At 47.6% G+C, this 25,126-nt stretch overlaps 1 protein-coding gene across 1 annotated transcript in view; it reads left to right on the top strand.

Moving 5' to 3' along the window:
- Positions 1-12,694: 12,694 nt before the first annotated feature.
- Reep5 (receptor accessory protein 5) overlaps positions 12,695-25,126 on the top strand; it is a 33,115-nt gene continuing 20,683 nt past the window's right edge. The window contains exons 1-2 of the mRNA XM_028886820.1: positions 12,695-12,906; positions 13,669-13,762. Coding sequence (XP_028742653.1) covers positions 12,789-12,906; positions 13,669-13,762 — 212 coding nt within the window. The 5' untranslated portion in view covers positions 12,695-12,788. The remainder of the gene's footprint in view (positions 12,907-13,668; positions 13,763-25,126) is intronic.

Raw genomic sequence — 25,126 nt, 5'->3', positions numbered from 1 at the left:
GCCCACTTCCGCGGGTGTGATCTGAGTGCCAGCGGTCCTCCTGGCTGGCGGCGCCACGGAGCAGGACCGGCGGCGGGGGCGGCGGGGGCGGCTGCTGAAGGACACCCTGGAGGTGTTCTCACCCTGTTCCCCTCGGAAGGTTTATTTTTAGCTCCGGGCTCCGGATGTAAAAAGGAAATCAATTTAGAGATGGAAGAAAACAAGAGGCTGTGGTTCGTGTCTTCCTCTTCTGGCAGCCTCCGTTCGTCCTGAGACTGCTGGATTTATTAGAAATTACTAAGTGAAAAAACACAAAAGAGCTCTCTCTCACCTAGAAATTCTGTACGTACTCAGGATTGACTTTATACATTTTTTTTTCTTGGTTTTTCGAGACAGGGTTTCTCTGTGTAGCTTTGCACCTTTCCTGGAACTCATTTGTAGCCAGGCTGCCTCGAACTCACAGAGATCCGCCTGGCTCTGCCTTCCGAGTGCTGGGATTAAAGGCGTGCGCCACCACCGGCCGGCCGACTTTATACATTTTTTATTTCAATTTTATTTAATGTGTATGGGTGTTTTGTCTGCCCACCACTTGTGTGCCTGGTACCCACTGCTCCCCTTCGTACATTTATTCTCACTGGTGAAGTTTAGAACTGTTTTGTCAAATCTCCAATGTTGAGCCCATGTTAAGAACATGTTTGTAGAGAATTAATATATTTCTGAATTTTCCCGGGGTTTACTGTTTCTCAGCTATGTTTTATATAGTTTTCCTCAAACATATCTACTATATATTCGATCCGTTTGTGTTTATCTATTTTATGTTTTTATGAGCTGTGTCTTGGCAACATGCGGTGTTCAGGAGGCTGAGGCAGGAGAATCGTGAGTTCAAAGTCAGCCTGGGTCCCACAGGGAGACGCTATCTTTTCAAAATTAAATCAGTTCTTGACCTTCTGATTAAAGTGAAGTGTATTTTGTGTTTGGATCTCAATGGCTATAGGAGAGGATTGTGTGTGTGTGAGTGTGTGTGAGTGTGTGTGAGTGTGAGTGTATGTGTGTGTGAGTGTGAGTGTATGAGTGTGTGAGTGTATGTGAGTGTGTGTGAGTGTGAGTGTATATGTGTGTGAGTGTGTATGAGTGTGTATGAGTGTGTGTGAGTGTGTGAGTGTGAGTGTATGAGTTTGTGTGTGTGAGTGTGTGAGTGTGTGTGAGTGTGTATGAGTGTGTGTGTGTGTGAGTGAGTGAGTGAGTGTGTGTGTGAGTGTATGTGAGTGTGTGAGTGTGAGTGTGTGTGTGTGAGTGTGTGAGTGTGTGTGTGTGTGTGTGTGTGTGTGTGTGTGTGTGTGAGTGTGTACATTGGTATGAGGTCAGGGGACAACTTGCCTGTCATCCTCAGGCATGTCATCCACCTCCTTTGAGACAGAGTCTCTCATCCCCCTGGAGGTCACCAATCAGACTATGCTGACTGGCCGGACAGCCCGGGGAGCTGCTCATCTCTGCCTCTCCAGTGCTGAGGCTACAAGTGTTCACCTCAGGCCTGGGAACCAGGGCTCCCACTCAGGTCCGATGCTCACAAGGCAAGCACTTTACCAATCCAGGAAGAAAAAAAATTTAACAGCATGACTGATAATTTGCAAGCATTCAGTAAGTACTAGATGAATATACAATACAGTAAAGGTGGAAAGCTGTGAAAACTTTTCTTTAACTACAACCTAAAAAACAAAACAAAACAAAACAAAACTTTCCTAAGGCTTGAACATTTTTGGACTAATTATACTAAAACCAAAAAAAAAAAAAAGTGTAATTAGGTTGGTTTGCTAAGTCTCATATCTAAAAGTAAATTTTGTACCAGGACACAAACTCAGGCCTTGAGGCGCCTTACCCTTGCCTGGTGCGTTTGATGCACTGCAAAGGAAATGCCTCCACTGTGCCTCACTGGTACCTAGAGTTCTGTGTCTTTGCTTTTCTAGTCCCTTCTCTAAAATGCAAACACTGTTGAAAAGCAGGCAGCAGGGCCTGGGAATACAGGCGTGCGCCATTGGTACCAGCACTCAGGAGGCAGAGGTAGGTGGAGCTCTGTGAGTCTGGGCTAGCCTGATCCACATAGCAAGCTCCAGGTTTGCCAGGGCTTCACAGTGAGATGCTGTCAAACAAAACAAGACTACGTTTAAACTATTGTCTTCTCTACATTAACATGAATCGACCAGCATTTTCTTCCCAGTTTACAGCTAATCAAAGAGTTTTTAGTAAACAAAATTAACAGAGCAAAGGGGCTAGAGACACGGCTCAGTGGTCGAGAGCACCGGCTGTTCATGCAGAGGACCCAGGTTCCATTCCCAACACCACACGGTGGCTCACAACCATCTGTAACTCCAGTTCCAGGGGATCCCATGCCCTCTTCTGGCTCCCACAGGGAGTGCATGCATGTAGTGCACAGACATACATGCAGACAAAACACCCATACACATAACATAAAATCTCAATTTTGGGTGGTGGTCGTGGAGACAGGGTTTTTCTCTGTAGCCTTGGCTGCCCTGGAACTTGTTCTGTAGACCAGGCTTGTCTTGAACTCACAAACATCCACCTACCTCTGCTTCCTGAGTACTGGGATTAAGGTGTGTATTAGTATCACAGCTTTCAATTTTCTTTTGTTAATAGAGCAAAGGGCAAGAGATACTAGTGTATTGGCTGTGTGAGTGTGTGTAGGTCTAAAAAGTCAAGAAAGGGAAGTGGAAAAATGTCAGGCAGGAATCTGCATACTTGATACATCCCATGGTGTGTGTGAAAGAGATGAGTTCGTGGATAAACAGATTCGCTCACTTTGTGGCTTTGCCTACGGCCTGATCTGCCCAAAGCCGCACACCCCAAGTTATTTTGGGGTGGCCACTAAGCTGCTACTTCGACTCCTTTCCTCAGAGTTACTCATGGGAGTGTGTGCCAGAATCTTACAGCTAACAGATGTGAGGCCTGTGCCATAACAGCTGCTAACACATTGTACACTAAAATAGAACAACTGAGTGTCTATTTATACGGTTTTAAGTGTCTCTCTGTAAGATACAGGAGTTCATTGTCGTCAGGGGCAGGGGCAGGTCCCTGATGAGCTCTTTCTCCTAGTCCTCAGGGGTCTGACCGATTCCAAGTGAGGTCCCGGGGAAGTCCTGGGAGAGTGAGGAATGTGCCCCCCTCTCAGTGGGTGTAGCCTTTCCACTCTTGGTATTTATGAATTCATTAGATGCAGAAAAACAATAACTCAAGCAAAGGCCTCTGCTTTCTCAACTCCTGTGGGACTTGGGGAAGAGAAGAGGAAAGCATTGCTGCTGACAGAGCTCAGTGCCACTGAGAACAAGCGATGGCACCTGACGCTAAAAAGAGCCAAAGTGGGGCCTGGGAGACGACTGTGCTGGTGAGTGCTTGTGGACCTGAGTTTGATTCCCAGAACCCATGTGTCAAACAAAACTGGACATGGTTGTGCAGGCTTTAGTCCCAGTGTGTATGTATGTGTGTGTGTGTGTGTGTGTGTGTGTGTGCGCGCGCGCTCACGCACGCGCACGAGTGGGGGTGTAGGGGGTGGGGGGCTCACTAGCTAGCCAGCCTAACCAAGTTAGTGAGCCCTGTCTGAGTCACTGTTCTATGGCTGTGATGAGACACCATGGCCAAGGCAACTCTTAGGAAAGAAAGAATTTAACTGGGGCTGGCTTACAGTTTCAGAGACTTAGTCCATTGTCATCAGGGTGGGGGACACAGCAGCATGCATGGTGCTGGAGCAGTAGCTGAGAGCTACACTCTGGTTTGCAAGCAGAGCGAGGGAGGGAAGGGGGAGGGGGAGGGAGAGAGAGGGGAAGAGAGGGAGGGAGAGAGGGAGGGAGACTCTGGGGCTAGGTACATCTCCGCCTGCTCTTGGCCTCAGGATGCTGAGGCCCACCGCCGGGGACCCAGGGCTCGTGCAGAAATAAATAATAAAAAAAAGATATTAGAACAGTTAGCAAGAAGCCTGCCATGGCCATACAGTTTGTAAGCAATATAAGTCTCTGTGTTTACTTTGAAACTTCAAAGCCCACCCCAGTGACACACCTCCTTCAACAAGGCCACACCTCTTAATCCTTCCAATCCTTTCAGATAGTGCTACTTCCTGGTGATTAGGCATTCAAATATATGAGCCTATGGGGGCCACTCTTATTCAAACCACCACAAACTCCAAACCAATGAGGGCCCTTGCCTTTCAAAAAAGCAAAACAAACAGGGTATAAGGCTCTAAGGAATGCCACTCAAGGTTGACCTCTGACCTCTACGTGCACACATTTGCACACATGCATCCCCTACATATCCTCCTCCCCCAACAAAAAATTAAATCGAGGGCTTTTTTTTTTTTTTTTTAGTAGTTTTTCAAGACAGGGTTTCTCTGTGTAGCTTTGCACCTTTCATGGAACTCATTCTGTAGACCAGGCTGTCCTTGAACTCACAGAGATCCACCTGCCTCTGCCTCCTGAGTGCTAAGATTAAAGGCGTGTGCCACCACCACCGCTGGGCAATTGAGGGCTTTTATTGCTAATAGTTTTTTTTTTTTCCCTAGTGATGAGAAATTTTAAATATTAAGTGACTAAAGTCTTTGTGAACCTGTCAATGATAGATATCAACTGCTGCTGTGGCTATTATTTATTGTGAGCGCCACAGAGCCCTGGTCTCTCCGGGGCCTGGCAGATGGTAGGTTCTTGGTAAAAAGCCGTTAGTGAGTGAGTAGCAGTCAGTACTCATTGCTTTCAATCGCCTCACTTCTCAGCCTTGGCCAAGGTCAAGTGCAACTCATTAGCTTTCTGGAAACAATGCAAAAACCTTTAACAAATATTTCTAAATAATTGGGTCCTTCAGGGTTGGAGAAGTGCTTTCTGGAATCAATTTTACACATGACAGACTGGGCCTTGCCTATTCTATCTTTTGGTTTCACAGTAAGTTGTCCTAAAAAAATCCACCCATGGGGTTGGGGATTTAGCTCAGTGGTAGAGCACTTGCCAGGAAAAAAAAAAAAGACAAAACAACAAAACAGATAAAAACAAAACAAAACAAAAAACCGAAAACCCCAAAACACACAAACAACTCCCCCCCAAAATAACCAAAAACACCTCCAAGTTAACTGGCACACACAACCTTTTAGCCAGGCAGCAGAGGCCCACACCTCTAATCCCAGCACTTGGGAGGCAGAGGCAGGTGGATCTCTGAGTTTGAGGCCAGTCTGATCTACAGAGAGAGTTCCAGAACAGCCAAGGCTATGCAGAGAACCCATCTCAAAAAACCTAAATAAATAAATACATAAAAAAATAAATAAAAAACATCCACCCTTGTCCAGTTGTCCTCTGGAGGTCATAACCTGGACTGTCTACACCAAATAATTATTGATGCTTTTACTAGTAAGATCCCAAGATGGCTTCTAACTCCACTCCCCTCTTCAAGGGTAGATGCAATCCCATTATACAAACCGCTGCTGGTCTTCAAAGGTGATTTTAAAAAGGTTTTCTTTTGGCTTAGAACAAATTGAAAAATTGATTTGAGGTAACAATGATTTTTTTTTTCAATAAAATATTACTCTGAGCCAGATGTGGTGGCTCATACATATCCCAGCACTTCGGAGGGTAAGGGCAGGAAGACTGCTGCAGGATCGAGACCAGCCTGGGCCACATGGTAAATCTAGGTCAGGCTGAAGAATGAAAGCCTGTCTCAAAAAACCAATAGAAAGTCACCCTGAAACTCAGCCAATGTTAGTTTCTGTTTTGTTCAATCAAGATAACTGTGTATCTTCCACTTTACATAAGTCTTTTGAGTATTGGCGCATGCCTTTAATCCTAGCACTTGGGAGCAGGGGCATGTCTGTGAGTTCTTTTGTTTTGGTTTGTTTTGTTTTCCTGAGACAGGGTTTCTTTATAGCTTTTGAGCCTGTCCTGGAACACAGGTTTTTTTTGTTTTTGTTTTTGGTTTTGGTTTTTTGTTTGTTTGTTTTTTTGTTTGTTTTTTTCGAGACAGGGTTTCTCTGTGTAGCTTTGCACCTTTCCTGGGACTCACTTGGTAGCCCAGGCTGGCCTCGAACTCACAGAGATCCGCCTGGCTCTGCCTCCTGAGTGCTGGGATTAAAGGCGTGTGCCACCACCGCCCTGCGGTTTTGTTGTTTTTAAAGGATGCGCTCACTCTGTAGCCCAAGCTGGCCTACGACAATATGGCTCATGTTAGCTTTAGATTCATGACAATCCTCCTGCATCAGCTTCCCAAGTGCTAGAATTACAGGTTTGCCTAGCACATGTTTTTGTTTGATCATTTGTTTTTGTTTATTTGTTTGCTTTGTACAAATTAAATAGTTGTTAAGGAAAAAGAAATGTGTGTGTGTATGTGGGGTGGGGTATAAAGTCTGTCCCAACAAAACTTTTTTTTTTTTTTTTGGTTTTTCAAGAGAGGGTTCTCTGTGTAGCTTTGCGCCTTTCATGGAACTCACTCTGTAGTCCAGGCTGGCCTCTAACTCACAGCGATCCACCTGCCTCTGCCTCCCGAGTGTTGGGATTAAAGGCGTGTGCCGCCGCCGCCACCACCGCCCTGCAACAACAAAACTTTTTTAAATCCCCCCAGCTCTAGCTGGCTATAAATCTGTCAGCATCAATTTTGGAGAGGCCACCATGGGGGAAAGGGAAAGGCTGTGTGGTGCACTCAGTCTTGTGGAACTGCATGGCAGATCTCATCACAGAGCAAATGTTATTTCTGCATTCAAAAGAAGTATGTCCTTGAGTCAAGTGGCAAGGTCCTGTGATGATTTATGTTCAAGAGCTGAAGGACTGTGGGGCAAAACACCTCCCCAAATGGTTGAACGTTGGAGAGCAAAGAAACAGGAAGTCTGGAGACAGCTCACTGATAAAGAGGCACGTCAGTCAGTTTGCTGCCTGCCAGAGAACAGCCCGGCTCTGACCAACAAATACTGTTAGGGCAGTTCCTTGCCCACATCTGGCAAGCCGGGATGGTTCACTTCCCTTGGGCACAGTTTAGTTCAAGGGGGTTAAATGGGAGCCCAACAGTTTGATTTTACTTCTTTCTAGAACATTTGGATTTTCATAGTGTGATGGCTAATCTTCAACTTGAGTTCCTGCCTTGGTTTTCCTGGATGATGGACTGTAACCTGTGAGATGCCATAGACTGCTTCCTCCTCAGGCTGTTTTTGGTCAATGGTGTTTATCGGATTAACAGGAATCAAACTAGCATGCATAGATATATCCACGGATAAAAGAACAGATAAAGGGCTAGCAATGCAGCTCAGTTGCCAGTGTTTATGAAGCCTGGATTTGGTCCCTAGCAAGGTAGAAACTGAGTGTGATGTTACATGCCTGTAATCCCAGCACTTGGAAGGTACAAGCAGGAGAATCCAAAATTCACAAGCATCTTTGGCAACATGGTGAGTTCAAGGCCAGCCTTGAGTACATGGGACTCTATATCAAAAAAAAAAAAAGGCAAAAAACAAAAACAAAAAAACACTAGGCAAGGTGTTGGTGCTTCAGAAATTAACTCTTGCAACTATCTACGGCATTTATGTGTGAGTCTTTTGGATATGGCTCACACTTCTTCAGCACATCTGGAGGCCAGATCATCTCAAATCACTTTTTTATGGAGTGCCTCATTTATTCCAATAACCCATGAAGTAGATGCTAACATTATCCTCATTTTATATGCTGAGGGAAGCTGGACTCTTGGAGGTCATGAACATTCCCCAAGAGTACCCAGGTGATAAATAATCCAGGCTGTCAGTTCCAGGGTCTACATCACAAGCCTGTGCATGCCCTGGGCTGGCTCTTGATATGACTACAGGCCTCCACCAGCTGTCAGCTCTCAACATGCCATTTTTTTTTTTTTTTTTTTTTTTTTTTTTGGTTTTTCGAGACAGGGTTTCTCTGTGTAGCTTTGTGCCTGTCCTGGAACTCACTTGGTAGCCCAGGCTGGCCTCGAATTCACAGAGATCCTCCTGCCTCTGCCTCCTGAGTGCTGGGATTAAAGGCGTTTGCCACCACCGGCCAGCTTAACATGTCCATTCTTTCTAGAGGGTTGGAGGCTGCCTATGGTGCCTCATGTGAGGCCATTGTGTAGGCAGAATAGTGAACCTCTTCCCCAAAGGTCAACGTCCGAATAGTCAGAACCTATGACTATATCTCCTTATACAACCTGCTAGCTCTAGTGCAACAAAAACCAGAGAGAAGTCAACCTAAAAAGAGGAAAGATGGTCCTGGAGAGATGGCCCAGCAGCTGAGAACACTTGCTGTTCTTGCAGAGGACGCGGTTCTGTTCCCAGGACCCATGCAGTGGCTCACAACCATCTGTTAACCCCAGTTCCAGGGGGTCCGATACCCTCATACCCTTTTCTGGTCTCCTGCAGGGACCAGGTACATGCAGTACACGGGCATGCATGCAGGCAAAACACTCATACACATAAAATAAAGATAAATCTTTTAAAAAGTGTAAGTAGAAAATAGATGAGCCACGGAGATGAGACAGAAGAAAGGGGAAGAGAGACTCGAAGCATGAGAGGAATTCATCCTGCTGCTAGCCCCGAAAAAGAGGAAGGAAGTGGACATTTCAGTCTTAGAACCCCAGGAACTGGATTCTGTCAGCCCCTCTAAGGAGCAAATAAATGGCTTTTCCCTGGCTCTCCAGGAGGGAACCAAGCCCTGAAAATGAGACCTTAACTCTAGTCCAGTAAGACTCGGGTCAGACTTCTGACACAGCTCTAAGATAATATAATTATGATGCCTTAAGTCACCACGTTCATGATAGTTTGCTACAGCAGCAATGGAGAATGAGAACTGATCAGTGTCTTTGTTCATCTTAACCAAGTGTCCTTGATGCCTAGGCGTGAAGAGATGCGCACAAAATTAACTTCCGGTTCTCCTCTTCAGTGAAGAGGTCCAAGGGGCCGAGAGGTGGGAGAGTGGGTAAGAACTCTTGCTGTGCAGTCATGAGACCCTCCATTCAAATTCCCAGTACCAACATAAAATAATAATAATAATAATAATAATAATAATAATAATAATAATAGTAAAAGCTGGGCGTGGCCCCATGAGTGCTCGTAACCCTAGTGCTGCTGGAGGCAGACAGGAAAATTCCCCGGGTCTGCTGGCCACCAGCCTCTTTCCAGGTTAGTGTGACTAAGAGGTGAGTGACAGAGTAAGAAGACCCTTGAGGCTCTCCTCCGGCCTCGGCACAGGCACTCTACCTGTGGACACAGTGACCTGTACCACACGTCCCGGGGGCATGGAGGAGGCAGTCAAAATTGCAAATCCAGGCTAACCTTTGCAGTCAAGGAGGAAATCTAAATGCAGGGTTTGTCAAAACTGGAACGACCAGTCATGATCCTGGAGCAACAATCTGCCACTGGCTTGTTATTGCTGGATGCCGCGGTGCAGGCACAACCGAGACACGAAAGGATGAGCTAAAGGACACGTTCGTGCCCAGTGGAAAAAACCTACGGATGGATGTGTAAGCAATAACCATGACATACGGCAGTGCGTCTGGAACAAAAATACGTTAGCTGAACTAGAGGATATTCGTGTTGGTTTGTTTCGACTTTCTAAAATGTAACTTTCTATTCGATAAATGGAAAAATATAATAAAAAGCTTTGCCTAAATTTTCAATAGAAAATGTGTAAAATAAGATAAATGAGGAAAATGACTTTATTCCAATGTATTCCATGAAGCATGGTAATTTTTACTTTTAATATTTGAAAGAAAATTTTTACTTCTTATTAGTGGTATGTGTATGGTTGAGGAAACAGAGCCGTGTACATGTGTGGAGGTCAGAGGGTAACTTTATGGACTTGGTTCTCTCATATGAGGGCTCCAGGGATCCAATTCTGGTCATCAGGCCTAGTGGCAAGGTCTTTACCACCTGAGCCATCTTGCTAGAGCCCTGTCTTGTCTTTTTTGAGATAGCCTCATGTAGCCCAGGCTAGCCTCAAACTCATGTAGCCAAGGAGAATGACTTTAAGCTTCTGATCTACCTGCCTCTACCTTCCAAATTCTGGGTTTGCCAGTATGCCACCATGTTCAGCTACGTTTTATTTCTTTAAATAATACTTTAAAATTTTTATTTATTCTCTTACAATTTCACACATATAGAAAATATTCTTTGACGAAAGTCTCCCCCATTGACCTCTCTTATCTCTTCCCCTCTCCCCCCAAACCCCTTCTTCTTCCCAAGTCCTCTCACTTTCTTTTGTGTGTCTGTAACACACATTTCCTACACTGCGTTCAGACCCCCCATTTGCCCCCAGCCGGTCCAGCATGGGGCATCTCAGATGCTGCTGACTTTGCTGAGGGTCTTCTGCAAAAGCTGGTTGTCTCATGGATGTCGGGTGACCATAAAGGATCTACGAATGAATGGGTGCTTAGTAAAGATTATCCGGCAAATTACGCCCCACCTCCTCCTGACACAGAACAAAATGACTTCAAATCCTCTCACCCTGCAAAAAAAATCCCTATCACAGTTCCCCAGGAGAAACCTCTCTACTTCAAGGAAGGGGTCGCAACAGCACTCGAGTCACCCCATGTCAGGTCGACTTCCTTCCTAGGACCTGCCAGAGTCAATCTGCTCCTGCCTGGGCCGAGCCTTCTCCCGGCCTTTCTAGACAGCAGTGTGGTCTCTGGGTCCCGGGCCTAACACCCTGGCACCAGAACAAAGCATACTGGGTAAATAGGAGTGCATGTGGGCTCTTCTTTTCTCATCTATGAAAAGTTTGTGGCGACTGCATGGGCTAAGGGTCTCACGCTTCTCCAGTCTGACTACAATTATCTAAAGGCAAAACTTAGGTACTATTTCTCTCATTCAATTTTAGCACCCAAATGGGGACCAAGAGTTGATATACGAGCCTGCAGGGAACATTTCTCGTTCCAACCACTGCATTACACACAGCAGGCATGTGTGTACAAGGTGTCTGGAGGACAGGGGTCAGCATCTACTCTCGACATCCCATGTCTTCCTCAGCTCTTTGCTGTCTTATTTTGAGGTAGATTCTCTCACTGAACCTGGTGCTCACCAGTTCAGCAGGCTGGCTGGCCAGCAAGCGCCAGCAAGCTCCCTCAGCAGTGAGGAGATGGGGAGGCTGCCACACACGTCTTTTTACCTTATGCTTGCCTCGCAAGCACTTTTTTGGTTGGGCCATCTGCCTAGTATGAGGCCATTCTTTAGAAAACAAAAAGTCACCCGAGGGTTAAGGACAGATACAGCACAATGTGACTCACTTTTATTGTTATTGTTTTCAGATTTTTATTCTGGAAACAATGAGATTTCTTTTTCTTTGTTTTTAGATTTATTTTTTAATTATTTGCATTTGTGTGTGCATGTGAGTGTAGGTGTCCACAGACTCCAGAAGAAGGCCTGGATCCCCTGGAACAAGAGATATCAGCTGGGTGCTGGGAACTACATCCTCTGCAAGAGCAGGAGGTGCTCCTAACCCCTGGGCCATTTCCCTAGTTCTGTTTGCTTTTCAAAAGTAGCTCAGGCTGGCCTCAAACTCCCTATATAGCTGAGGCTATCTTTCAACTACTGATCCTCCTGCCTCATCTTCCAAGAGCTGGGATTACAGTGATGCAAAACCGTGCCTAGCTTTGACCCACATTTTGTTCCTCTGACTGCAACATTGAGAATTAATTACAGGCTAATGGAGAGCTGGGTGTGGGTGCTATTATAATAATGCTATTAACATTATGGTTCAATTTCGTCAATGATTAACTGGATATTGGTGGGGGCAGCTGAGAAGAGTTGATTTAAGACCCTCATGGAAAAATTGGAGAAGGAGCTTGCAGATAAGGAAAATGGAGGGAGCAAGATTATCTACTCCACAGAAGACAATATGGGAACTAAATCAGTCTGGAACTGGAGGTGCAGGACAAAGAATGGTCGGGGCCAGTTTGTGCACGGGACCTCTCATTCTCTACTGAGAAACGGGATTCTACGTTGCCACTAAAGGCCTTTGAGTCTTATGCAATGAGGAAAGCCTGGCGGGAGTGGGATAAAGGGCGATTTCAGGAGCGTTCTGAAGGAATATGGGTGAAAGACCACTGGAGCCTAGGTTTAGGTGGAGGAGGAGTTTGGAACGCCACCCCACGCTGGCGGTAACCAGAGAGTGGTCTTAAGGCTTACACTCCGGGCTCACCTCTTCTTCAGGACAACTGTGCTTTTAGGGAACTGAAGATCGCCACCTCCACCGTGGAGCCAGGAAACATTTCCCTTCCCTGAGACCTCCAGGCAACACCAGGAGGTCTACCCGCTGAGCTTGCAAACAGTGTGCCCCAGAGGAGGGCATGTGAGCTTCCTCCAGGGGAGTTTTCAAAACTATGCCGAGTCTTGGCCCAGGAGGGAAGCAGGCCTTGCCCCCAGACTTCATCCAGGACCGTCACCCATTTCCATTTTTAGGTTAAAAATGCCTTCGTCGGTTTAGCTCCGGAGTGTATCCCCCCAAACTAGCCTGGCTCCGTTGCAGACATCAAGGTCACCCTCCCCTCTCCTGTCTTTTGGCACCGGGTGGGTTGTAAAAAGTCGGGCGGGCACCAGGAACCTCCTCCTGCCGTTTGCAGGGGGGAAGCGGGGGGAAGGCACCTCGCCGCCAGGGCGTTGGCCCAGCCCGGGCGTGGCAGCTGCGGAGAGCGCAGGGCGGGGGCGAGCGCGGGGCGCGCTCCCGGGAACCTCGTGCCCGCGCCGCGGGGCCGCCCGCCCCCGCCCCGCCCCGCCCCGCCCCGGTCAGCTGGGTTCCGCGTCCAGCCGGCGGCGGCGGAGCATCCCGGGCGGCGCGAACGGCCCAGCCATGTCCGCAGCCATGAGGGAGAGGTTCGACCGGTTCCTGCACGAGAAGAACTGCGTGACCGACCTCCTGGCCAAGCTCGAGGCCAAGACCGGAGTGAACCGGAGCTTCATCGCGCTCGGTGGGCGGCGGGGGACCCCCCCCATACCCCGAGAGCGGCGCGGGGCGCGGACGGAGGGCGGGCGGGCGGGAGGCCCCAGGCGCGTGGAGCCGGGGCCTGGCTCCGCGCGCGCGGCAGCGGGGACGCCAGGGACGCTGACGTGTCGCCTCCGCCGGGCGCGAGGGTCCGAGGAGCCGCAGCTCTGGACGCGGGGTCCCGCGGGGTGGAGGCCCGCCCTTCACCTCCCGGAGCCCTGGGCAGCCCGGCCTCGCGTGGACCATCCGCGCTCGCCCCGGGGACGCGCGCGCGGGGCTTCCCGGCCGGTGCACCGCGCGGGCCAGCTGGGAAGAAGGGGAGGCAGGGGACTGCCCTGGATGCCCGGTCCAGGCGGGCTTTCTCCCCCCACCCCCCCGCAGGGTGTTGAGGCCGGGGATTGCTCGCTATGCTCGGCCCTGCGGACCCTGTCCAAAGAGTTGAGGCAGGGCATTGTACGGTATGCGTAGCCTAGGCGGGCCCGGTTCAAGGAATTGAGGCAGGGGACTGCTCAGTCTGCCCAGTCTAGGAGGGCCCTGCCCAGGGAGGAGAGGCAGCGGACTCCCCGGTGTCCCCAACCCAAACGGCGCCCGATCGATGGGCAGGCCGGACCCCCTTGGGGTCGGTTTCTCTCCGGTAATCGAGGCAGGAGGAGAACGCCTAGGAAAGGCCTCACCTCGAAGTGTGGGTGTGGGCGGGGACTGTCTTTAGAATGTCTGCCCGGTCACCCAACCCCGCTTCTCTCGCCAGGTGTCATCGGGCTGGTGGCCTTGTATCTGGTGTTCGGTTATGGAGCCTCTCTCCTCTGCAACCTGATCGGGTTCGGATACCCAGCCTACATCTCGTAAGTGGCTCGCCCCGCAGCCGCCGGTCTGCCCCCCTCCTCCGCGTTCAGGGCTTGTGGGCTGTTCAGCCCGGGTTCTTGAGACCGAAGTCGCAGCTCCTTAACGTTAACGTACTGACTGCTTAAGGTTACACATTTGGGAGCCTTAACTTGGTCTCCGATCTCCTGTCAGCTGGCCAAAAGGTGTTTTATTTATTTATTTTTTTTTATCAGATTATACTGATAAGGAGTTGACCTTATCCAGGCCGCACAGAATGTGGTGGAGCTCAGTCCTCCACTTTCTGGCAGACGCACTAAAACAGCTATCGGGAGTGAACTGCACCCCACTGATGACTTATGGGGATTTCTACCATATGTTTTTGTACACAGTAAAACCCAGTTAAGAAGGTTAGACCTTTCTTGATTCAGAGTTCTATTGAGGGCAGGTGAAGGCTTTGGGCTTTATTTCTTGGATCCCGGCTCTCACACTGTAGCCCTGACTGGCTTAGAACTCGTGGTTTTTTTTGTAGCAGAGGCTGACCTCACCTAACCTTAGCTTTTCTAGGGCTGGGATTACAGACGTGAGTCACCAGCCTGGCTTAGCTTTTTGATTTTTTTAAAAAAAAGGCTAATTTAATTATTGGACCACTGAGATGGCTCAATGGTTTGCTGTTGGCCACCAAGACTGACGACCCGAGTTCAGTCCTGGCCACCCACATGGTAGGAGAGAGAAGTGAGCCCTCCAGGTTTCCTGTCTTCTCTCCATGCCTCCACGCCATTGACCTGCTGCTTCCCACCACAGGTGAATAAAGGTCATAGTGACAGAAATTTAAGGCTTTTTTTTTTTCATTTTAAAATTTAATTTTTTTTTTGTGTATGGGTGTTATGCCTATGCCTGGGCACCATATGTGTGCCTGGCACTGGAGGAGGCCAGGAAAGGGTGGTGGATTCCCTGGAACTGGAGTTTTATACAGCTGTGAGTCAGCCTGTGGGTTCTGGGAATCAACCCTGGGTCCTCTTAACTGCTGAGCCATTTCTCCAGCCTCAAGGCCAAATATCAAAAGCAAATTTGGACACACCATAACAAACCTTATAAAATACATTCATGACGTAGCTCCATGGTTAAATTATTCATGTAATCAGAAAACGAATCACAACATTAGGATCTAATGAGTATTATTTATTTTATAACTTAATGTTTATTTTTGAAGATATTTTATAATTTATCATTTTTTTCTGAGCAATCAGAATTGCTTTTCTCCCCACAAATGAATTTTATTTTATACTGTAATAAAGTTGGTGGGTTTCATCCATTCGGTTTCTGAAACTTCTCAACCATGGTGATAAAAATAAAGGGTGAAAACATTTCAGTTGGAGGCTAAGACATAGATAATATCATTCTACCATGTGACTATCATTGGCCAGATTGGAACTTAGAATATGCTGGGAGAGATAAAATGTTTTTATTGTTTTGTTGTGTTTCATTTTTGAGACAGTCTCAAATAGCTCAGGCTGGCCTCAGACTTGCCATGTAGCCGAGGATAGCCTCAAACTTCTGATTCCCCTGCCTCCGTCTCCCCAATGCTAGGATGATAGGCAGAGCTCTGCAAATTTGGTTTTAGACGTTAGTTGTTCTGGATAAAGGCCAGCTGCTGAGGGACGCGCTTGCTTGTGGAGTTGGAGACCCTCAGACGTCAAGCTGAGAAGGGGCTTTTGCTCCCCGGGCGGGCGTTACCTGCTAATGCACCGGTCCCCTGGCTCCTGTGATGATAGTATGGGGGATCACTAAGGCTGACTCGGAGGATTGGTTTGGCTTTCAGCAGTAAAGGTAGAGAGAGCCCTTCTAGTGATAGTTGATGTGAAATGCTGATAGCAACCTTGTTCAAAATCGCTCCCTGTGCGGTAACAAAGTTACCTTGTCGTGCACTCTTTCCCTGACTCTGGGTATTTCACTTGGAATTCTTTTAAAAAGGGAACTTTGTGAAGCATTTTCAGTGTGTGTCTTAGACTTGTTTCTCTCCTTCCACATGTGGGGTTGGCAGCAAGTCTTCTCCCATCGAGTCCCGCCTTCCCCAAGAATATGGAGTTTTTAAAACCTTGATGACATAATAACCTCTGTTTTCCTACATCAGTGCTACTTGATACATAATTGTGTGATAAATGTAACTAACTTCTCTGTTGGCACGAGTAGATTATTTATGTGAGCGGTAGAGAGTTAAGTCTGTTTCTTGGGGCTGGAGAGCCTTCTCAGCAATACAGAGCACTGGCTGCTCTTGCAGAGGGCCCAGGTTTGGTTCCCAGCTCCCTGATAGGGCTCAGAACTGCCTGTAACTCCAGTTCCAGGGGACTTATTGCTCTCCTCTGTCCTCCACAGACATCAGGCATGGGCATGGTACACATGCATACATACATTCGGGCAAAATATTTAAACAGACAAAATAATATTTTAAAAGATTTAAAAAAGTCTGTTTCTAAGCTAGGCGTGGTGGTGCATACCCTTACTCCTAGCACTTGGGAGGCAGAAGCAGGAGGATCTTAGTGAGTTCAAGGCTAGCCTGGTCTACATAGTGAGTTCCAAGCTACATAGTGAGACTGTCTCAAAAAAACAAAAGATCTGTTTTGGGTGGAACATGTAGGTCCATGTACATGTGCAAGTGCATGTGACCGAAAGTGAGGCCAGAACTAGGCTGTGTATTTCCTTGTCTAGAAGGAATCCTAGGCTGGGCTATTTTCAGTAATATTCAAAGTGATTTTTTTTTTTTTTTCTGAGACAGTGTTTCTTTGTGTAGTCCTGGCTGTCAAAGTGATTTTTAAGTTGCCGTTTTTCAGCCTTATTATTTCTTTGTTTATTCATTCATTGTCTACATGGTCGACTACAGATTATTGACTTTTTTTTTTTTAACTTACCAGATGTTCGGTGTTTCTGTTTGTTGCTAGAAGTTGTAACGGTAGACTGGTCATTTCTAAGTAGGAGGGGGTGGATTTTCCAGGCTTGAGAATGTGGTCAATAAGTGCATAGGCTTTATTTTCTTTTCAGTTTTTATATTCTGAGGCAAAGTGACCTTTGTAGTACAATTTAGTAAGAGTTAGGAAAACACATGTAATAAAGGACATTTAATGATTTAAGCAAAACTTCAGAAAGTAATATTCAGTGGTTCTGCTGCTCCCAGTGGAGTTTGTATGTATGAGGCTGGCCTTTCTGTAGGTCCAACTCTTGTCTTTAAAGTCAGCCTAGGATTCTGTGATTTGGGTAACCACTGGAGTCATTGGAGAGGCCTAAAAAATACTGATGGCTGCCTGGGTCTTTCCCCCATAGGTTCTGATCTGATCAGTCTGGGTACAGCCTGGGCTTGGGGGTTCTGAAAGGCCTATCAGTCTTTCGTACTTTTAAAGGAGTATAACGTGCAGAGAGTGCTGAGAGCCTCTGGTATAGCACAGCATTAGTAACCGCCACACAAGTGCCCTTTAAGTGTAAAGACTGCACAAGAGGGAGGGAAAAATAGCCTTCTGTTCCCGAGAGGAGTCGAGAGACGTCCTCAGTGCTCTGCTCTGTGTAGGAGGGTTCAAGAAAAAAATGGGATTTGTACACAGTAAAAAGCATACAGACCCCAGTCAGTAAACATTCAGGCAGCCAACATTAATTTAATTAAGTCTGTTCATTGTTTAGCCATGATTATTGTGATTGTACAGTTTTTCAGAAGAAAGGAGGTCCTTAACAAGGGTGGTTTTGAGTAGTGCTTAGACCATTGTTTGGCTGGGGTTGGGGAGACGTCTCAGTGGGTCAGAGTGCTTGCCGGGCAAGCATGAGTACACAGTGCCCACATACAGAGCTGGGCATGTGTGCATGTGCTTGTCACCCCGGCATTGCTGGGGTGAGGGCGGCACATCCCAGGAGCTCATTGGCCAGTCAGTCTAGCTGAAACAGCGAGCTTCTGATGCACTTAGAGGCTTTGTCTCAAGGAAGCGATATGGAGATGTAGAGGAGGACACACATCCTTCTCTGGCCTCTACATGGGCACACACAGACACAAACCCACACACTCTTGTGCATACACCATACCCATATTCACACATACACACACACACACACCCACCACCACCATGGTTTCTGCATGTCTCTGTCTGGTTGGGCTCATGTAACAGTAGGTGATTTATGAGTGAGGACATTTTTGTTCTGGCTTCTGAAGGCTGAGAATTCCAAGACCAAGCTGGCAGCTGATTTGGTGATCTGATAACTGTTGTCTGCTTCGGAAATGGCACCAACCTGTGGTGTGGTCACGCGGCAGAGGAGGCGAACAGGCACCCTCCAGCCACTCACATCAGGCAGAGCACTTACAACCTAATCACCTCCGGCAGGTCCCAACTCTTAGAACTGTCACATCGGGTAATGGGTTCCGCCAGACCGATTTTGGAGGCACTGAAATTCTAACCCTAGCCATTGTCTTCACTCAGCCTCCCCATTTCCAAACCTCACTGTTCTCTTCATTCCCTGGGATAGTTATTCTTCAAAATGGAGGTTCATCTGCTTCGCAGATGTCCACGTCAGCTGTGTACCCGTTGCTGGGTAGCCCTTCAGATGTGGCGATAAGGGAGACACCGTCCCTTTGCAGCAATCTGCTGGTGAGCAGGCGGGAAATAGGTAAAGTAATGGTGAACTCTCAAAAGAAAGAGCCAGGCTGCCGTGTGGTCAAGAGGAAAGGCTCTCTGGACGTTTATCCGCAGTGCTGTGTAAGACCTTAGGAGCGAGCTGGAGCCAGCCTGGCAGAGGAAGCCGAGCGGGCCATCCCTGAGGCAGCAGCAGCCTGAGCGGGAAGAAGGCCGAGGGAGGTTCCCAAGGGCTGCTGGTCTGCAGCGGGCAAAGCTGACCATGAATGAAGTGGCCTTTCACCCCCGATGGCTGTATTTTCCTGATTGTGCCGGAGAGGGTTGAAATAAGGGGTCACATGATAGGACTTCCCAGGTAGAATGTAAATGGCTGCTGAGCCCCCTGGATTGGTGATCTTGCTGAAGGTCTGCCAGAATTTATTTCCCTCTTTCCTTGCCTCTCGGCTTTGTTCCTGCTTCTCCTCCCCGGTGCCCTTACAGGAAGGGGCAGACCAGTGGCATCGAAAGGTCAGTGTTGGGCCTAGAGATTGCAGGGTGTGGAGATGAAATTTGGAAAGCTCATTTGGCCTCCTGCCTTTTTCCATTACTCACCCCCTTGAGAAATTCATGGGTGAGGCTCAGGTGCATCTGGCCCCCGGGCAGGACTCCCTGACTGCTGGAGCGTGGAAACAGTGATGTAGTGGGGAGCCGGAGCCCTCCCCCAGGCCCCCTTCCAGTGGTCATTCTGTTGTTCTGTGTACAGTTCTTGGTGCTCCCTAACATCTGTGTTCCTGTATACTTCGGCTGCCCTGGGGAGGTATCTGACAGCCAGTTCTAGTCCTTTCTGTTACCATGAACTGTTGACAGATTTGCCCTCATCCCCTTCCCTCCGTCACAGCAGACAAAAATAGAACCTCTTATAAGGATGGACCCACATTTTCCCCCATAAGCCAGTGTACACTTCAGTGGCCAGCATGTCCACAGACCTGTGCAGATGTCTCTACTGTCTAATTCGAAACATTTTGTCACCCCTAAAAGCAAATCATTAGCAGTCATTCCTCTGTCTCCCCTCTGAACTCCTGGGGGCCGTTAGCTGACATTCTGTCCCAGTGGATCTGCTCTGGGCATTTCACAAGGTGGAATCGTGTGCTCTGCGGCTTTTGTGACTCAGTGCGGCCCTGCCTTTAATGGCAGTGCTCAGTTGAGAGGCCCTGAGACCAGCAGAGAACGGCCTTCTGCACCTTCAGACACAAAGCCCGTGCCTGAGACCCGTGGGGACCCTTGGGCAGTGTGGCCGGTTCGGTGCTAGTTCAGCCAGGGGCACAAACCCTGTCCCTGCTTCTTTGTACAAGTGGAAGTGTGAGGCAGAGTCCAATGGCTTGGTTTTCTCTTCCTATTCCTGCCCTGCAGTGAGAAGGAAGGGGCGGGCTGCTCTTCTGCCCTACTCAGAAAGCTTTTGGTTTAAAATTCTGCACAAACATCTATGTCTTCCTCTCCGTCTATTTCATATGTGCTTAGGAAAACGAGGCTGCTGCCTTCCCACAGTTGTCAGAATTCAGCCTGAGAGGTCAGCAACTATCACGGTCCTTTAGTGTTGAGTGTGTTTCAGTTTGTTTCTGTAGGGTAAGGGGCTGAGCACAGGCCCTGTGCTTCTAAAGCACACTGCACTGCGCTGATCCACAGCTCCTTTTGGTTTGAAATGACATTCTGTGGTCAGCACAGGCAGCACACACCTGTCATCTAGCACTTAGAAAGTGGAGGCGGAATATCAGGAGTTCAAGGTTATGCTCAGCTGCATGGCAAGTTCAAGGCCAGCCTGAGACTCTGCTTGACCCCAAAGAAAAAACCAAAGAAGGAAGTTGAGGAAAGAGAAATGATAGTCCAGGGATGGCCACACACACACACACACACACATACACACACACACACGCACTCACCCACACACAAATGCACAGAGAGAAGGAGATAGAGATGCCGTGTTTCCCAAGGTTATACAGTGGCCAGGCTTGATCCTGAGCCAGCTACTACACAGGAATGTAACAGCACCTTCAGGCATGTTAGTGCTAATCTTCCAGACTGTAAACATGTTTACAGTTCATCACTATGGCATCTGTATTTAAAAGTTATGAAATCTTACTTCCACCTCAGAGACACGTTACTTTGTTTTTTGAATGTTCTCCAGCTCAGTTTAAATGAGGCACCAGTATAAAGAATTTTACTTTTTCTGGGCATGGTGGCATATTCCTTTTATTGTAGCACCGTGAAGGCAGAGGCAGGCAAAGCTCTGAGTTCAAGGCATCCTGTTCTATATAGTGAATTCTAAGCCAGCCAGGGTGAGACCATCTCTCAAAAAAGAAAAAGATGTTTTTTTTTTTCCTGAAAAGATTTGTTTTTATTATTTTAAATTGTGTGTCTGTGGGGGGGGTATATGTGAACATGAGTGGGTGTCCGAAGAGGCCAGAGGTGTTGGACCACCCGAAGCTGGAGTCTCAGGTGGCTGTGAGCCATCTGAGGGGGCTAGAAATTGAACTCTGATCCTCTGCAAGAGCAATATGAAATCCTAACTGCTGAACCGTCTCTCCAGCCCCAAGAATTTTGTCTTCGTGAAGATGCTGGACACTTGTGTACCATTTTATTTAGCTGAAAATTGCATGTATCTTTGTCTAAGGGCTTTACAGATATGGCTCATTTATGTTCATAACAATCCTATTATGTAAATGCTACGGTAATTCCCACTCTTACAGGTGGGGCGGAAGTAACAGTACCTGGATCACAGCTTTGCAGCCAGTGGGTGGGAACTGGTGAGCCAGCCCTGGGAGTCTGGCTCCCTAATCTGGATTTTAGTTAGATGCTTCCCATGTGGCCCTTCCACATGTCCTGTAGCTTCATGCAGTGACCTTATGTAGTGAAGAAAATTGAACTATGTTAACTCTTTTATTTAATCAGCTCTGTGAACACATTAGCTCTGTGCAGAATGTCCCCCTATCTCTCGGAGAATGTCCCCCCTGCCCATACCTGCACATGGAGGCATTAGCTGTGTTTTGTGAACACGAGCTAAAATTACTATTAACTTCTGTTGGTTACCTGTCATGTAGCTTTAATTTACCACAGCGCTGGGGATGCACCCAGGGTCTCCCGCTGTGCATACACACTCTACTGTTGACAGACCTGGCTTTTTGAGACCAGTCTCAATAAGTGATCGGGGCTGGTCTAGAACTCATTATCCCCAGCCTCTGCTCTTCTATCCTGGGACTTTAGGCACGCACCATACTACTTGGCTGAAGTTAAACGTTATGATACCATACTTGACACAGATATTTAGTTGTAAAGCCTTTGGCTGTATTGACAATGGTGGTACTGGTAGGAGTTGCTGTGGACTCACTTACACAGTGTGGGAGTCATTAAGTTGGCCATTGGAGCCTTTAGGGGAGAGTATTAAAAAGCGGATAAAGGCACCTGCCTCCAAGTCTGGTGACCTGAGTTCAATCCCTGCAACCCACGTGGTAGGAGAAGAGAGCAGACCTTTGTGTACTGACCCTCACGTGTGCACTGTAGCACACCCCCCCCCAAACAACAAGTCATAAGAATTTTAAAGATTAAAGGAACAAGTTACATTTTTCATTGTTTTGTATAGTTCCCCGAGAAGATAGTTTCACACAGGTAAGGCACTTACTAACTACTACTCATCTCATTTACATTGTTTTGTTTGGTGTGTGGTACATAGTATAAATAGTAAGTAAGTAAGTTAGTTGTATTGTATGACTCATTCTGCTGTTAGCCTTTCTTGTTCTCGGTCTTATCTCTTGCTTTGAAAACACATATGTTCTTCACTGGAAACAAAACAACAAAAAACAACAGCAAAGAGAGACCTTGGTGGTGGTGGCACACGCCTTTAGTCCCAGCAGTCCCAGCACTCGGGAGACAGAGGCAGGCAGACTCTGTGAGTTGGAGACCAGCCTGGGATACAAAGCCAGTTCCAGGACAACCACCTGGTGTAGATGCTGACTCGTCCAGGTTCTCTGCAAGAGCAGGAAGAGCTCTTAGCCACTGAGCCGTCCCTCCAGCCCCCTCCCCTCAGACCCTGTTTGGTGGCGGTTTCTCTGGTTTCCGACAGGGTGTTGTATGTGGGCAGCTAGCAATCTGACTGTGCTGTTTGTACCTCCATCTTGTGGCTGGAGTGCTGGGGATGGGGTGACAGTCAGGAGCGCCGTTTCACACGTGGGTGGCTGCAGGGGACGGACCTCGGGTTGTCTGGCTTTGCCACCCCAGCCATCTTGCTGGACTCCAGCTTACCTTTATAAAACTCAGTGTTCTTATGTGTAAAGAGCCACGGGAGCGGGCAATCTGTAAGGGCTGAATTCAGGGTCGTTTTTTTACTAGCGTACAAGGGAAAACTGACTTAGTCATCCTTGGGATTTTCCAACTTTACCTCATGGAACTTAGCATTCCCAAATGCTATTTTCTTTCTTTCCTTTTCTCTTCACTCATTTTTGTTATTTTTGTCATTTCCCCCCATGCTTAAACCATCTGCTAAAAAGCTCCTTATTCAAAGATGAAAAGAACTGTGACGTTTTATTCTTCAGTGTTGTGAGTTGGTGGCTTGTAGTTTTTTTCTGCCTTGGTTCAGTGGAACAGATTGTCCCCAGGCAGTCCATGTAAACTAACCTGGACAGACAAGGTTTGGACTTTAAATCCACTTTCTTTTCTTCTTTTTCGGGGCGGGGACTCCTAGTCTGATCATTTATTTTCCACTGGTCAAGACTTATTTCTGACCGGACTCAGACTCAGTAGAAGCTCTCAGCGGTAACCTGTTCCTGGTGGGATTCTTTGGCTTCCTGCATCCTCGCCAAAGTCAGCCATGTTCTGCAGCCTTCGCCAGGTTTTCTGTAGAACATTGTTTCCTCAGAGCGATGCGTCCGTGTTTGTGTTACAGGACACGTGGAGTAATAAGACGCTGATTCCTGCGTGCTTTGGTCCTGGGCTTCTTGCCGTCTCTCTCAAGGGCTTTCTCACAGCATGTTGTTGGACGACATCACCTTCTTTAGAGAGGTTGAAAGCTTTCAGATTCTGCTAGCTCCTTTGGGACTACTGAGCCACAGTAGTATCTGTCAGTCAGGAATACACCCCCTCTTGTGAGAACCTGGTTGAGAACGCTCAGATTGGCACCCACAGTGTATCCTGAGCAGACTGGGGCTTCCTCCCTCAGGCGCCCTCTGCTGAGGGTCAAATGCCTTGTTTGTTCGTTCCCATCACAGATTTGGACCACGTGGCCCTTCCATTCTTCACCCAGAGCACCCCCAACTCCATGGCCATGGCTTCTCATAGAATGTATGACGTTTGCATGCATCATCCACCTTAACATGTTTCTGACAGCCGGTAGGAAGGAGCTCGGCTTCATCCTGATGCGGACTACCGTATAGGAGGCACAACAAAGAGAGCTTTAGTCCTTTTCTCATAGCTTTTGTTTGCATTCATACTTGTTTTCTGTAATCTGCCTCTCTGACAGACTCCTCTCCCGCAAACACACGTACAGGCTAATTATTAGGAAGAGCGTTAGTCTTTATTTTGGGTGTCACTCCTTAGTACAGACCGGCTTTGAATTCGGGGTCTTTTCATCCCAGCCTACTGGGTGCCACATGCTTGTACCACCACACTGGCTCTGAAACTTTTTAGAAATTGATTTTAGGTCACAGAGAATCATTTAGGGCCTTATCCCAGTGTCAGGTACAACTGGTATTCTGAGGTGGGCTACCCAGTTCACATTATCCACATAGTGCAAATTTAATGGAGGGGATAAAAAAAAATCAAACAAACTGGAAATCTTATTTACTATTCTAAGAAAAAGTATATCAAAGTAAAGAAGACCAAGCCGTCAGTGTAGCCTGTTGATAAGTGCTTCTCCAGCACGTCGTGTGGCATACAGGACATAGGACTGGACAGCACTAAAATACGTGGGTTTTTAGATTCGTCTCCTGTGTCTCCTTTACCTTCCATTATGTGTAGTCCATAGGGAGAACGTACGTACGTGCGTGGTCACACGCACTCCACCGAGCATAGGAAGCTGACATTTTTCAGTTTAATGACATGAGGGGATGTTGATGTGCACACTGGGCAGGAATAACCTTTAGTCTGAAAGAGCTAATGTGTTGTTCAAGTGGGACATGGAGATAATTTAGCGGGTGGAGGCCCTTGCCCCCAAGCCTGACAACCTGAATTCAAACCCGGCACCAATATGGTAGAAGGAGGAAGCCAACTCCTGCAATTGTCCTCTGACCTTCACATGTGTGCTGTGGTATACGCACGCATGCATGCACGCACGCAGTAAAGTGCCTAATTGGTAGCTATATTCAGGAGAATGTATTGTCTGTCCCAAGGAAAGCGAATTGGTAGATGAAGAAAGTTTCAGTAACTACAACTATACAGATACTTCAGACAGAACATGCCCTTTCTTCCCATAGCTTCTTTTCCTGTGTGCTAATTTTACTTTGTTAATGATGTGAATAATAGCATTTTTATAATCTGAAATACTAGATAAAAGTTGAGCAGCATTAATTCATACGTTATTTACTGTAATTTAAAATCGCTTAACTTCTGCCTTGTGGTGCTGGACTCAGACCGGGGCCTGTGTGTGCCCTGCCAGTGGGACGCCACTAAACGACACCCCCCTGCCTCCTGCTTGTGCTGTGTCTTACTCTGAGAGACTTGTCCCGAAGGGAGACCTCGGCATGGAGGAGGTGAATAGGCTGCGCCGTTGGCGTGTGAACCTGGAAATGTGGGGTGCTGACCAAGAGCAGACGGGTC

Source organism: Peromyscus leucopus, chromosome 19 (assembly GCF_004664715.2).
Source record: "Peromyscus leucopus breed LL Stock chromosome 19, UCI_PerLeu_2.1, whole genome shotgun sequence".
Taxonomy (NCBI): Eukaryota; Metazoa; Chordata; class Mammalia; order Rodentia; family Cricetidae; genus Peromyscus; species Peromyscus leucopus.
This window is presented reverse-complemented; position numbering and strand designations above follow the sequence as displayed.